Raw genomic sequence first — 15,472 nt, 5'->3', positions numbered from 1 at the left:
TCCAAACAAGCTGTCCACCATGGATTTCTGCCACACACTTTCAGAATTGTCCCCCTTGAACCCTTTAATCCACCATGATGGTCTGGTCCTCCCCTGTTTGCACAGCTGTTGCACTTACTTCAAATCCACACACTGCATGTCTGAATTTGGCGTTGCTCTTTGATCTCCTCTCCATTCTGTCCCTCATCTCTTCATCAACCTTTTATCTTTCCCACTGCTCTATCCTCTGGAATTATGTTTTCCGAAAAACCATTTAATTAGACTATGCATTAATGAATTGTGCCTCCTACACTCTGCCTCCCCCACTCAGCCATGTGTGTACACTAAATGAGCATCTAAACCAATCAATGAAGCAATTAATAGAAGTAGGGAAGCGGAACCCCTGGTTGGAAGGCCATTTTGTGGGAGATCTGCTTAGCAGCACCTTAGTCAAGTTGACAGCAGTAATGCAGCTCTGGGAGTGGGCTTTCATTGGTCCTAGGTGGCTATGGCATATGGTCCAAGGCAAGTGGCAGGCTGTACGATTAATGGGGGAGTTGTTTTTCTTTTCAATGCCACTCTATCATACCATGTTATTGTTCAGAATCTGTCATTGAACAGCTCATTAGTCTTTGCTTTACTAGCCTTTGGTTTATGGCGTTGTGGGCAGGCAATGCAATCTAGAAACTGAGTTAGGATGGTTTTCTAGAGAATCTGGAATCTATGATTGGGAGCAACCAGGGGCCTGATTCAGAGGTCTGTGTAAAAATAGAATTGTGTTGTTCCAAGCCGGAAACAACACATTTCTTAAATGCACTATAGTCTGACAGGGAAAGAATGTGGGTCTGGGTTACAAAAGCCTTGGCTTTTGCATGAGCCTGATTTATGGCTTGACAATGGCCCTAGCGACCATGAGCAACGCCGTAGGCAGCCCTAGCAACCATCAGGAATGCATGGCAGCCACATGGAGGGGATTCTCCTCCCAGCCCCACTGGTTTAGCACGTCAAAAAGAGGAGTTAAAGTACATCACCTGTGAGGTGCTGTTAACATCGATGGCACACTTTTTCCCTTTATAAACATAGCATTTCTTAGACTGCAGCCCAATCTTTCAGGTTTAATGGAAGTTTAAGAAAGCGTTCTAAAATTAGAAAAGTGTCAGTCTTTAAAATAAATGGTCGCAATGCCACTGGAGCACATGTTTCCACCACAACAGGAGATTTTAGCAGCTTTTGCTGCTTGAAAGTATGACATCTCCCCTCCAAAACTTCCACCCACCTCAGAATGGTGGTGCTGGAAACTGGAGGGGATAGTGTCGTATTTCCACACCCTTTTTATCATGAGCACAGAATCGGCCCCCTAGAGTCGCTTGCTAATGGTTACGGCTTTGATGAAGTGGTCCAGCTGGATAGCATGTGCATTTGTGTACCCATATCAGGCCTCTGCAGTGTTTATAGGGTGGCTAACAGAGTGACTGCTAACACACGTTATTGATGTGGCATGCATCACGAACAGTGAATCAAGGATGTGGCATGCTTCACATGTGGAGCTCCTGAATGTCCAGGATGAAGCTTCGTTGGCCTATATTCAGTGTTTCTAACCGGGGATGGCGTTAAGCACCCAAGTGTTGGTGTCAAATAGTCAGCACCCACAGTTAGGATGGCTCAAAGGTGCTTGGCAAAGTTTTTGAATTCCACTGGGACAGCGGCTGTATGCATGGTGGTGGGAAAAGCAGTGGGTAGACGAGAATCTTAGTGTGCCGGGGTGTATGATTGGCGGTGTCCTGGATTCCCTTGCTGCTGGCGGTGGTGACAGAATAGAACACTGAGATCCACCTTCCCCTCCCGGCCTCTCAATTGCTACACAGGATTGATCTTGTAGTTAGTCAGCAAGAGGTCTGAGAAGTGAGGAGAGAAGGAGCGGAGAACAAGGTCCCAGGCATGGTAAGACAGTTGCGGCAGTGGTGTCAAGTGATACTGTTTCCTGAAGATCCCAAGTTGAGTAATGCCACTCCAAGGGCAGCGTGGACCAATCTACCCTGCTGGCATCAAAGGGAGAATGTATGGGCTCTATCAAAACGATCCATGCTGCTATCTAAACCCCTTCTATGTCTTTGCCCATAGACCCAGCTCACTATTTTCTATATTCTCTAAATATGTCTGGAGACTCTCCGCTTCTGTAAACATATTTTCTCTACAGCTCCTGCACATTGCACTTAGTTATCATCAACCCTGTGTTGGAGAGATCCCTAAAGAGAGAGCTTAACTTATTTCTGGCATCCATTTTCTTGTCTCCTTGCTTTCAAGGGTCATTTCTGGAAAGAACAAAACATGCTTTGCTTATTTAGGCTTCCATCCGTCGTTATAGGAGGATGCATAACCAGGGGTGTTGCTAGGTCTGCAAAAGGTCCGGGGCTATTCTAATGCTTGGACTGTCAGGACTCGGGGCTAGCTAGCCTTTTGGTTGTAGCCCCTGAGATTCTATCTGGGGCTGCAACCAAAGGACCAGGGGCAATATCCCCCTCAGCCCCCCCTAGCAACGCCTCTGTGCATAACCTTTCCTCTTTTCTCTCTTTTTGAGAGTGGCACCCTCCCTTTTTAGAAGCGGTGGAACAGGTTGTCTGCCTGTTCATGCTACTGAACTCTCCCATAGACGAAGCACCTAATCGAGAGGAGAGAATAATCTGACGGTCCTGACAGCTCTGAGAGGGACTAGAGCAGGATATCATGGCCTATTTTGCAGACTGCTGCCTAGAGGTCTTGACTTCCTCGGCTTCTTCACTGACACCATTGCAGCTTCTGTTGACTGCTTCTTTTTGACTACGCTCTTGGAACAAAGTGGACGATAATGGCTCTGATTGTTGTTGTGAACCCAGGACTGCATGACATATGTTTTTCTTTGCATTTCTGGAGGCCTGCAATGCACCTGTATCGGTTGCCTGTGTTTTGGTTGAGACTGACTTTCTTGAGCAGAGCTTAAGGACCGCTTTCTGGAGTGGCTGGAATTATTCTCTTTATGGATCTTGTTCTTTTTTTAGATAAAACACCAAGATCATAGCCTCCTAGATGCAGAGCAGACAAGGCATTCCCTAATTCACATATGTTGATGAAGCAGATGATCCAGCAGAGTGAAACCGACCGCATCCCGCTAGCTTATCGGGGATCTGCACGCAGATTCTTTAAAATGCTCTCCCTGAATCAGAATCTGGCCTGGGATTTCCATGTTGATTTCCATGTGGATAATCAGAACAGATCGCTGCCAGGTGCGCGTTTAACTGGTCTGCAATGGTGGCCACCAATGTAAAAACATGGTGCCACCCTAGTTATGTATCCGCACGGTCTCCTTTTGCCCTTGGCACATTCAACAGTGTGAGTGGAATCCGTAGGGCTCCAGGCCTCTCCTGACACATCTAAATCGTGATGCCGATGGAGACAGACACGGATTTAGAGCGGAAAAACACAATGACCAGATTTCATGTTCCGTGCAGGCAATCTGAATCAAAATTACACATGCTTGCTTACCATTAATATTAATATTTCCAAAGAATACAAATTAAGCTACAGCTGGAATTGGTTTGTCATTTTCTTGTAATGTTTCATGGGAAATTGTTGATTTCTTTCTGTTTTGCTATTTAAACTTTGGGCATGTGATGGATGTCTCAGTTCCATCATGTCATCAGGCCATTAAAAATGTCTTGTTAATGCAGCACCATTGAGCAGCTATACAACCCACTAGATTGCACTGGGTGACAAAATGCACTTTATATAAATGGTTGTGTGTGTGGCAGTAACTTGAGCGTGAAAAATCCTTGCGGTCGAACTATCACCTCGAAGTAAAGATTTCTCCTCTGCGACAGGAGCCTCAGAACCACCTTATTTTTTTAAAACACGAGTGTACTTCCATCCTGCGTCGTGTTTACAAGATGAAAACCATATACTAATAAGACATTATGCCAAATGAGAACACTACGGACATAATCATACTGAATTGTAAAATTTATTACGGAGCTTTCATTTGAACAAGAAAGTCAAAAATAACCTCCGCGTCAAGGACACTTTTCATTGTCTGAAAATGAACCAAATTTTGTACGTTTCGACCAAAGTTCTTTTATCTTCAAATTCACAAGTTACAAAGGCACACGATAGCACTTACATGAGAAAATGCAGGAAAGCTGTACATGCTGATCTATTGTATCCCTAGCAAGGTTAAGCATAAGACATGTATATTCACATATTCTGCAGATCAGGTACAGGACAGGAGCTCTGAAATGCAAGATTAAAGATAAACACGAGGATGGAAATATTTGAGAATCTTGGAAACATGCCATCCACTCCAAACAATAAACACCAAATCGGAAATATAGCTCGAGTTAAGCTCCCTCTGAAAACATTGTCCTTCAATAGAATTGTAATTGATGAAGTCAGGACTGCAAAATGAACAATTGCACACACATTATTCAATAATGAATCCTGAGCAGGAGAAGATATACATTGCCTCCATCGAAATAAAGCACATGAGTAAAGTTGCAACATACAATGCCTACTCCTGCATGAATCAACAGAAATGGCATGAAGCCTGATAATATTGCTGACTGTACATCATTTTCCAATGAAGCTGTGGGGTGTACTACAAGAAAGAGAACACTTAATCCTGACATATACTGCTTGCAAATGGAATAAGTTCAAATTCAGTATTAGTGGCTAGCTAAAAGCTTGTTACCTCAAGGTGACTTCCTGTGGACTGTTGATGGTATTATCAGAACTTCAAGCGGATTTATCAACCCAAAAATACATTAGAACAGAAAGGTGAGGTGGTAAGTGGAGTCTGTTTAACTATCTTAGGGCAATTTGTGTTTTCCATTTTTTCTCGAGTCCCAAAGTGTGCATTTGTGCCTCTTGGAAGCCAATAATTGACGACAATCCTTCTGAAGCCCTCTAGAAGTTTTTTACTGGAAGGAATGCCAACGAGAATGGAGGGGCAACGTATGGCATGCGTGTCTTGTAGAGGATTGTATCTTACAAGTATAACTCTGGAGCCTTCCTCAATAATCGGAAAGAACCTTCAGTGGTGACTTGATCAGCCAATTCCTACTCTATCCAAGTTTGGTAAACACGGCATGACAGCAACAAAAGACGCAGGGAACCGTTGGATGTTCGGCATCTTGAGCGTGCAGAAGGATTATCTAACAGGAATTTCCCACCAAGTTCTGACTCAAGGTTCCTTGCTGGTGACAATAGGATATGCAAACCAAGAACTAGTATGAAACATTTGGTGTTTGGACCAAAAAAAGGGTTGTAGGTTTTCAGTGAATACCCGATAACTAGAAAAGTAAGTCTCTTTTTTACTGCAAGCTGTAAATGACAACAACATGTTTTGTTATCAAGAGGATTTGTAAGTCATCAATGTAGTCTATAACATGGAAGAACAGGTTGGTCTCTAAAGGAGAACACAGATTAAAGCAGAAGATTGTGTCACTAAAAAACAAATGCTACCATAAACAAAGTGGGCTTTGTTGTTCTATGATTCTGGTAAATGAAATAGCAGAACACTGGGTATATTAGCCAAGAATAGAAATGGTCAACCTACTGCAATAATATCTGTGTACCATAGACAATTTGTATAACATGTTCACTTGCCAAACATCTGAGACATGGTTATATCACATGAGTCTCCATGTCCTGTCCTGGAGAGCCAAATCCTCCCAGTGTTTGCCAAATATATTCACAAATGGAATTTTAATACAGTGGATCAAATGAGGGGTTATTTACATAGTCAGTGGTTATCTTAAAACCCAGGCAGGATTTGTTCTCTTACGGACCAGACGTGCAGACAACTGTTATTCCATGTATGAGGTTTTTCATCTTTTTGAAAACCGCTAGCAATCAAATTTTTTCAATTTGTATCTTTTGGCGTTCCTTAAGGCATTTTCTGGGATATGCGGTGAAATTGCTAACTGAAATAAATGAAACAAACTAAACGAAAACAAATAGCTTGCATTTGCCCAGATGTACTTGTTGGATTGTGATTAAGGCATGTTTCCTCTTCTTCCATCTGTCATACTCTGCCCTTCCACTCATACGTGATTCACAATGGGATCTATTATTTTCATTGTCTTATAACAATAGAGCAGATATCAGCAACCTACAGCTCTCCTGATATTTGGGACTACGACTCCCATGATCCCTCATCATTGAGTATGCTGGCTAGTGATGTTGGGAGTCCAAATCATCTAACGATCCAAAGGTTGCAAACCCTACTGGTAGACCGATGAGAACTGATGTGATGGGGATCTAACATTTGCCAGATTTGTGGGGTTTCTGATGCCATGCCACCGGCAAAAAGATTAACATTTGCCAGGTGTTTCTGTTTTCTACGCCATGCCACCTGCAGACAGATTAACATTTGCTGGGTGTGTGTGTTTTTACGGCATGCCACCTGCAGAAAGATTAACATTTGCCAGGTGTTTGTGTTTTTTTTTACGCCATGCCACCTGCAGAGAGATTAACATTTGCCAGGTGTTTGTGTTTTCTACGCCATGCCACCTGCAGAAAGATTAACATTTGCTAGGTTTTTGTGTTTTTTATGCCATGCCACCTGCAGAAAGAATAATATTTTCCAGGTGTTTGTGTTTTTTACACCATGCCACCTGCAGAAAGATTAACATTTGCCAGGTGTTTGTGTTTTTTATGCCATGCCACCTGCAGAGAGATTAACATTTGCCAGGTGTTTGTGTTTTCTACGCCATGCCATCTGCAGATAGATTACAGCAGGGTGAGAGGAATTATCTCCAATGCTTATCACAAATATTGGATGGATGGAAGGCCGAGGGTGGTATCTGTCAGTTCAAACTATGGTAAGGGTGGGTTTCTCATGTGGTATCACTTGGCAGCTGCCTGTGTCATGGTTTTACTTTTTATCACCAAGATTACAAAGGATACCATCAACACGGGTCCTAAAGATCCCGCCAAATATCAACACTGCACTTGTCATCTTTCAATGCATCCTGCTGCCTAAATATATCTTACCTAGAACCTTATCCCACAAGTACAAAATTCCATGAATTAATCGAATATTAGCAGTGTGTTCTGTACATAGTCTATGGTCATGGGCATATAGTGCATGGCCTGACGTTTAAGCTATATATTCACAGGGGCCACCCTCAGGGTCTCTAGACAGAGACTCTCCACCCATAATGCCATCATTATTTTCCATATACTGTGTTCAGTCCGGTGTGAGTGGAAACTCATTGAGTGGTGGTGCTGCAACATTCATTACATATGCTGGGAAGAATAACCCTAAGGCATCAGGGGCAATAACCTTATTAAGAAGACAGGGCAGATGAGTGATACTCACCACTTTCTGTGCATCTACAAAGAACTGATGCTGGCATCCCCTGGAAACCCAGGAGAATAATGCATTCCTTTGTGAACAGCCTGCGCAGGCCCGTTGCAGCAAGAGCAGCGCGCCTCACCCAGTACAGCAAGGGATTCATCGCCAGTGGTGAGGCTCGAACCCAGCTTTCCTCCTACTTCCAGGGCAATTGGCCAGGCATGTAATCTCTCAGGGTAGAAAGTACATCAGCACCAAGCGGTTGGGCATCGGACATTAACAACATCATATTATAGGATATATTATACACACATATTTATAAATATGGTATTTACGTATTTATATGTATATAAATACATAAATATACACGCGTAAACCCACAAATATATAATAAATATATTATGCGTATTCTGCACAAATACAATGTTTTTGTTGTCTAGACAAGATTTGTATTGTTCTAAAATATTCTATATAGTGTTATGTGTAATACATTCATAAACATAGGTTCAGATAAGATATATATATATATATATATCTACATATATATATATATATATATATATATATATATATATATATATATATATATATATACACACACACATATACACATATATACACACATATATAGGTAAATTACATTAATATATACATCTAATATATGAATATATTATACATATCGAGTTTTTCCTTTACGGTTTTGCAACCCCGTTTACATTGTTCTAAGAATATTATTTGTTGAACAAGAAGTGCTTTGGTTTGGCATGACTTCTTTTGATGACTAGTTGTGCACTTGTGTGGCTTACATGTAGGTTACCAAATGTGTTGTAACTTGAATGATCCTCTTTTCTCCCCCACTGCTTCAGAACAAGGTCTCCCACCATGGGTTGCTGGTTTTTTTTGTTTTTTTTTATATCCTTCAATAAAGCTTTTTTCATCAGTCGCGTTGATCCTGATGCTACAAAGAGGAAGCATTTGTCACGCTCACCTGATTCCCACGGAGGCGCAGGTCTGGCTTCGAGTGCTGATGCTTCTTCAATGGTGAAGCGCAGGACTCTGAAGATGGACAGGAAGGGCCCCTCTACTCTGGCTTTCCTGGCTCACAGGAATATTCCCCTGTGCGTGAAAAGGGAGTATTACCTACTGACGGAATAATGCTCAAGCCTCCCACTCCCTTCCAACCTTCCACGATACCCTTCCACGATTCCCCGTGAAGTCTCACCTTAGGGTCTGGAAGGATGAGTTCTCCATCCTGCTTCTGATGCAGGGGCGCGTTGAAACCCAGTTACTTCACTGGATTGAGGTTTGATGGGAGTTCAAAATAAGCTTGACTATTCAGGTGAGGCGTTGTAAGAGTTCTGTTGCAAGTTCAAAAGTTCAAGCTTAATAATAATGTTCATTGTCTTTTTGCAGCAAGCGCTAATGCTTATGTCTTTTTCCCCTTAGGGGCCGGGGTTCGGAATGCCGGAGATATGGCGCCGACCCGAAGTGAAACGTGCAGTTCCAGTAAATGACAGGTAAGTTCTGGATGAGCGTTCAGGTAATGTCTTTGCATTCGCTCATTCAATGTCTTTGTCTTTTTTCCCCATAGGGACCGGGGTCCGGAATGCCAGGAAGCGACAGGACCCGAAATGAAATGGGAATGACCCAACAGGTAAGTCTTAGAAGGAAACTGAGCTTTTCCTATTCCCTTCCTTCTCTCACCTTGTGTTCTTGTCTTTTTCTCTCTAGGCTCTGGGAAGTGGCTGCGGATCCGGATGATCGCTGCTGAAGATGGAGGCGCCCAGGAAAGGTGAGTGAAATGCAGCGCTGCAGCGATCGAATCGAAATGCTTCTAAAATGATGTCTTCCCTTTCAGGATCGTCGGTGTGATGTCTCCGTGATGCAGCTTTAGCAGGTAAGGTCTTCTTTCTCTCCAATTCTCTCTTATCTCCCCTTGCAGGCGACCCAGGATGCTGACAGGCGTGGCTGAAGTCCAGATGCGGGAGCTGACACGTGAGCGTCCAGCTGCGAGGAGCAGAACAACGCGAAGCGTGAGTTGCTGATCGGGCGTGGTTTAAATAGCTTTGGAAGAAGTTCCAGATATGTATCCTTCCACCGATCAGGTATGTATCCTTCCCTGACCACACCCAGGTGGCAAGTAGTCCCACAGGTAAAGTAGTTCCATTCAGGCCTCAAGAGGGCCTGGATGTAGCAGCATGGTCTGCATCAGGTAAGTGCACATTAAAACACTTGAACACATGTCTAGCTTTATGACCCTGGCGCCTAAGGCGCCAGGACAGGGGTCTAACATGAGCCTGGCGCCTAAGGCGCCAGGACTGTGTCCAAAGGGCGCCAGCTTGGGCCCGCTGGCACTTCCCTGGGGGGAATGATGCCTGCCTCTGGGGTTGCTGGGTCGGACCTGGCTCCTTGGAGGTAGGCATCATGACAGCATTCAAGTGATAGTTCCAATTCGCCAGCACAGAAGCAGGGGGATTTAGGACTTGTTACCCTCCCCACTCACTCAGAGTCACAGATTCAAGGCTTTTCAATGTCTTCCTGGGGCAGGTGATCCTAAGGGTTTCTTAGAGGATTTCAGAGGTGTTATTTTATTTACAAATTCATATAGCTCTTTCGCCAAAGCACTTTACATGAATTAAGAAAAACACATAGTATTGTATTCTACAATAATCACTGGAACATGGAAAGCAAACAGATGGAAATGTGTGGGTATGAGGACGATGCGCCCAAAGAGACGAGCAGACAAATGAAAGCGGGTCAGAGGAGAGAGCAGAGATGGGGTGGGCATACCGCGGTTCAGTGGCATGGAAACAGGACTTTTTGTGTTAGGTGGGTGAGGAAACACCAAGAGATATTAATGGGCGTCTCCGAAGGGACCATAGAGGGAGACAATGGAGGAGAAATATTGTGAAGCAAACCTTTGAAAGAGACTTTGGCTGTCCTTAGGCTGTAATATACATGTTTAAGGATCAGACTCCGGAAGGGGTCGGCAGCATTTACACTTTTGCACTAATGTGGTGGAAAAGGGAAGAATATGGGGCAATTTCATCTATGTTTCACGATGGAGAAAAACTGCAGAGACTTGCTGTTTTGCACTCCAGTGCAGTTAATGTGGCCGTGAACAGGACCCCAGAGGTCTTCCGTTTTACTGGAATTAAGGGTGAAGGACTGGAAAGCCATCAATATATTGACCATAAAAAGACAAGCAGAGACACTTTGACAGTGACCAAGTGAAGGAGAAAAAGGGGAAAGATGTGGGAGGCATCTGAATAAAAATGTCAAAAGAGAACAAATGAATAAATTAGGGTAAAAAGAGAGTGGGTGTGAAGATAGCAAAAAGCAGCAGTCCTGAGAGAACCTTCCGGGATACCACACCATCGAGATAGTGAGGGGGAGGATTTGCCCGACCAGTCGAAAAGATAAGACTGAGAACCATTAAAGAACCAGACCTGACACCGAGGTCAGGAAGTGGGTGAAGCAGAAGGCTGATCAACAATGTACATGTTGCAGAAGATTCTACAAGCGTGAGAATGGAAGAGAGCCCAGAATGTTGTGCTACAGGAAGAATGAGTGGCAGTGAGGACAGCAGCCATAGCAGAATGCGCTGGCACGAAGCCAGACTGGCGGTGAGAAAAGACAGAAAGATTTAAGAAGTTTGGAAAGATGAGAGGGAGGCCACACAACTGATCAGTTCTGAGTGGAAATACAATGAAGAAATAGGCAAGAAATCAAAAGAAAAGATGGATCGGCAAATGCCATTCCTAAGGGTGGGATAAGAGTAGGATACGAGCAGTGTATTTGAAGGAATCTGGAACAACCCCAGTCAAGAGGACCTTATGCAATGTTAACCTGCCTTGACCGCCACATCTGAACACCAGCAGGAGGACATGTTGTCTGGGGACTAAATCATGGGCCCCCAGACCAGGAAATTGAAATTCTTGTCTTAGCTACCCTCCTGGACCGATCTGCATGATCCTTGCCTTAAATCCCCTGTCATCTATAATTAGAAACAGGATCACGAGACCCCACCTCTACCACCCTATAAAGCATTGCATAACAAATGAAAGTAGTTTGAAGGAATGTACCTTTATTGCTTCTACTGCTCTGAGCGTAGCCCAGAATATCCTATAAATATGAAATAACAATAACAACATGGAAAGTAGTGGTACTGTTACTAGCAATGACACGGATCGCGCCAGGAACTAAAGCTTTAGAGAAATGTCTTATTGCCTGAGCAAAGGGATTGTGCACAAAATGTGTGTGCATGCATTGTGTGGGCTCTTGAAAGAGCGTTGTAAAATTCATGAGAAACAAAGGGCATTAAGCATCAGGTAGAGAACAGAAAGGCGGTGGGGAATGCCAGATCAAAGACAATGATGCGAAGAAGTCAATCACTTCTTAAAAACAAACATGTTCTATAATGAAAAGGCTAGACTAATGTGAAGGTCAAAAGAGAAGCATTCACAGATAACACAGAGCAGTGACTCCTCTTCCGCCTTCATTAACAGCCGCCGTCACCTTGCGGTTTGATAGTCACTGCACAATCGACTATGCATCTTTTGTTTATTTACATGGGTTTCTTCGCTCTTGCAGAATTCAAATGTTTTGTTTTGAAATGTATCCAAAAGAGAATGAGATGAAATGTGTTTAGAGATGGATAGAGGGAGAGATGTCTTTCTGCGTGCATATTATCCATACAGACACAGCTTAGCGGAGTAGTCAAGAACACCGTCTGGCCCGTCAATCATGAAATGGAAACAAAAGGTTTTCACCTCAGGCTCACTGGGGCCCAGAAGGCTCATCATAAGGCACCATCTATGTCAAAAAATGAAGCCACCACAATCTGATTACAATGGCATCAGGAAATCCTGATGCCATGCAACCAGGCAGTGTGGTGCCAGACTGAGGCCCTCCTACTGCCGAATTGGCAGTGTTATTCAGCCTGATCTTCCACACCAGTGCCCAGGGCATCCAGATGCAGAACTGAGATGTCTTTCCCAGTCTCATTTACAGGTGGTGATGTGTGGTGAAGTCTGGGCACGGGGGGTGGTAGGATCCCCCAACTCCTTGCAGGAGTATTGCAGCAGGGGTTGATTGTTGGGTTAGAGTGTATTCCTGGTTGGGGGAGGAGCCAGTGAGCCAGATTTTGGGGTCTACAACTGAAGCAAAATACAAGCTGAGCAGCGGAATGCTGACCACCCTGGCTGTAGATATGTATTGGTAGCACAAGAGCAGAACTTTGCCTATCCCACAATCAACAACACTATGTTAAGTAGAAGGACTGACGGGCTGGTGACACCCCATTCTAAGAATTCTGAAGTCAGCTGCTTCTGTGTTTGTGTTGCCTCAAGAACACACTCTAGACAAGGATCAACCTTTAAGTCGTAGGGAACAGGGGTACCCGTTAAACACAATGTTTGCATGGAGGTAACGCGGACTGGGGGGGGGGGGGTATAGAACATTTGGATTCCAGCACTCCCTACTACCTCAGAGTCAAAATGTATCTAACACATCCTGAGGGCAAATCCAGCCAAATTTATATGAAAGTATTTGTATGTCCATAGGCAGGTACTTGGGCTGTCGTGCCAGGCTGTTATACGGTTATAGGGAGCAGGGGCATGCGTTATCATGTGAAGGTCATTTGTCGTAAGAAACATGACATCCACAGTCTCAGCTCGACCATTGGGTCTGGACACCCCGGAATTAAGTGCGTGATGATAATTATTTAATTGTGCCTGCATCAAAATGCCAAGCACACTGTGATACTCGCCTACACCAGCATGGTGACTCCTAGCTCTTAGTATCTTAAGCCAGATGTTAAGCAAAGCCAACTATGACACACGCGATGAAGTGCAGGATCAGACCTCCCCTTTGTTCAGCTCTCCCTTGCTTCCCAGCTAGGCCCTTGCTTTATAAATCGGAACATATATACATACATACACACACACATCTCCTCTATAGCCAGAGTCAACATCTGGCACTTCCTCGGATTTAGGAGAGTTGAATTGCATGCAAATTGAACATCAATGTTGAAACACCTGTGTACAGGGATTTGTCCTAAACAGAACTTGGCAGTATATTTTATGGAAGTTAAAAACTCTTTTCATGGCCGAGGTCTGCAACCTTTAGTTCTCCAGATGTTTTGTACTACATTCTCTGATGGCCAATATACAGTCTGATTGGTTTGTGAGCTCTTTGCCGCCTATTTAAATGGACGCCAACTCAAGAATGACATTGGCCCAAGAGCACATTAACTCTCCAGCAGATCCAATCTTCCGATTAATCTGGAGATTATATCACTAACGATCCCAAGGTGGATCTCTCAGAAGTGTTAACACGACTTTCCAACCAAATGTAGTAGTCAATATCCAATCACGCCTATTGTTGCCTCAATGTACCCCCTGTACATCTGTAGATTCCAGCCCTCTGCTTGGGATGCTGTACCTTGGTCATGTATATGTATGCTTACAGTGGACATGCAAATATCCTGACGTCATTCTCGCAACATCCCATGACATCAGAATGGCGCAGCCTGGAACCGTGCCAAGGAGAGTAGAAGAAATGCCTTGGTATGGTCATAGCGGTGCCCGTTGCATACCAAGCAACGTTCATGGTTACTGGTACTCCTTGAAATTGACGGGTGGTGTTCTTTTTTTCTCTTAGGAGGATAAGAGGGTAGTTCTTCAATTGTGAGACTATTGCACATCAGACTGGGTCATGAATTGAGCAATATCCTGGGACATATTGACTAGGAATTTGGGTCCATGGCAACAGGATCCCACTGCCAACAAGCCACAGGACTTTAATGTAAACATTAACAGTGCGCAAGGATGGAGAGATCAGAGGATTTCTTCAGCGTTCCTTCTTTAATTTCTGGCTCAGGTGGAATTCTTAGGCTGGAGTCTCACCGTGAAGGCACTGGTTTCTTGTGGCTGTGCTTTCGCGGCAATCTTTCATCCCTCTCCGTTAGATGCTTCCTTTAAGAAGCTGTGGTGAAGATTCGGAGGCCTCTGCTTTTGGCCTGTGGCAGAAGCACTCACCAAATGTGCCTTTCCACTGCTGATCCCCAAACATACAGAGTTTAGAATCAGAAATTAGAAATACAGTGCAATGAAACCAACGGTCAAGCAATAGCACAATCGATAGCACAGTAAAAAAAAAGTCAAGAGACCGAGAAAACAATCAGCTGCGAGAAAACCTACATATGATAAAGGTTTCTTGAAGTTTGTGTACATAGATGAAAGTTATGCAAGTGATCTGTATGAGTATTTGAGGATGTGCTGTAGCACTGAGCTACAGTCCTTCATGGACACACATGTTCTAGCTTTTGCAGGGTAGGAAAAATAAATATGCAAATTACTTTAATTTCGGAAACAATGTTTTCAAAGCAGACTGCTGCATATGAGTTGTGGGTATGCATAACATGTGATGACACTGGTGGGACCAGATCAATCTCAATCCATACTCAAGGAAACAAAATAAAAAGACTGAAATATTTAAAGATCAGTACATATATCACAAATCATCTTAGTGTTGATAAACCACTGTTATATTAAAATAAATCTTTCCAAACTTTCCAATAATACAGGTTAAATACACCACTAGGAAAAACTCTTGCATGGCGGGGGGGCATCAGCGACATAGGCCAATCGTGCGCTCCCTTACATCTTTCGCCAGTGGGCGGAGCCGACGTGGAGCGTCTGTGATAGGCTACTCTCTGAGTCACTTTGGCAGTGGGGGTTCATGACCTCTTGGTGTGAAGCATTTCGATGAGCAAATTGTTGCACGGGATCTCTCCGCTCAGATGCTTATGGTAGAGGTACTCTTCCGCCTGCATGCTGATCGACCGGATGTCGGATAACCGTAGAAGTAGCAGCTGGAACTTGTCCATGCAGTGCGGGTAGTGGCACATTGTGTATTCGTGGAGGGCTGTGTTGATTTTCTCCTGAGCAGTTTTGACCAGGTTGTAGTTTCCCAAGACTTTATCATCTGCAACAGCATAATTGAATATAAAGTTTATTATAGCAATGTTTTATCAATTTATAAAAAATACAGACACAGAAACTGTAAAATCCTGCAAGCATTCCAAAGTCAGATGATACAAAAGTGCCTTGTGGTAGCTTCCTCCTGCTGGGAATGGTTGGGCATGCATTCTAGGTGATACAA

General features: G+C 43.8%; 1 protein-coding gene across 1 annotated transcript in view; it reads right to left on the bottom strand.

The window, feature by feature from the left end:
• Positions 1-8,761: 8,761 nt before the first annotated feature.
• LOC138471690 (steroidogenic factor 1-like) overlaps positions 8,762-15,472 on the bottom strand; it is a 421,412-nt gene continuing 414,701 nt past the window's right edge. The window contains exon 7 of the mRNA XM_069609448.1: positions 8,762-15,295. Coding sequence (XP_069465549.1) covers positions 15,048-15,295 — 248 coding nt within the window. The 3' untranslated portion in view covers positions 8,762-15,047. The remainder of the gene's footprint in view (positions 15,296-15,472) is intronic.

This window comes from Ambystoma mexicanum, chromosome 8 (genome assembly GCF_040938575.1).
Source record: "Ambystoma mexicanum isolate Mex_15411 chromosome 8, UKY_AmexF1_1, whole genome shotgun sequence".
In the NCBI taxonomy this organism is placed as follows: Eukaryota; Metazoa; Chordata; class Amphibia; order Caudata; family Ambystomatidae; genus Ambystoma; species Ambystoma mexicanum.
The sequence above is the reverse complement of the archived record's forward strand: the minus strand, read 5'-3'. Positions and strand labels throughout refer to the sequence as shown.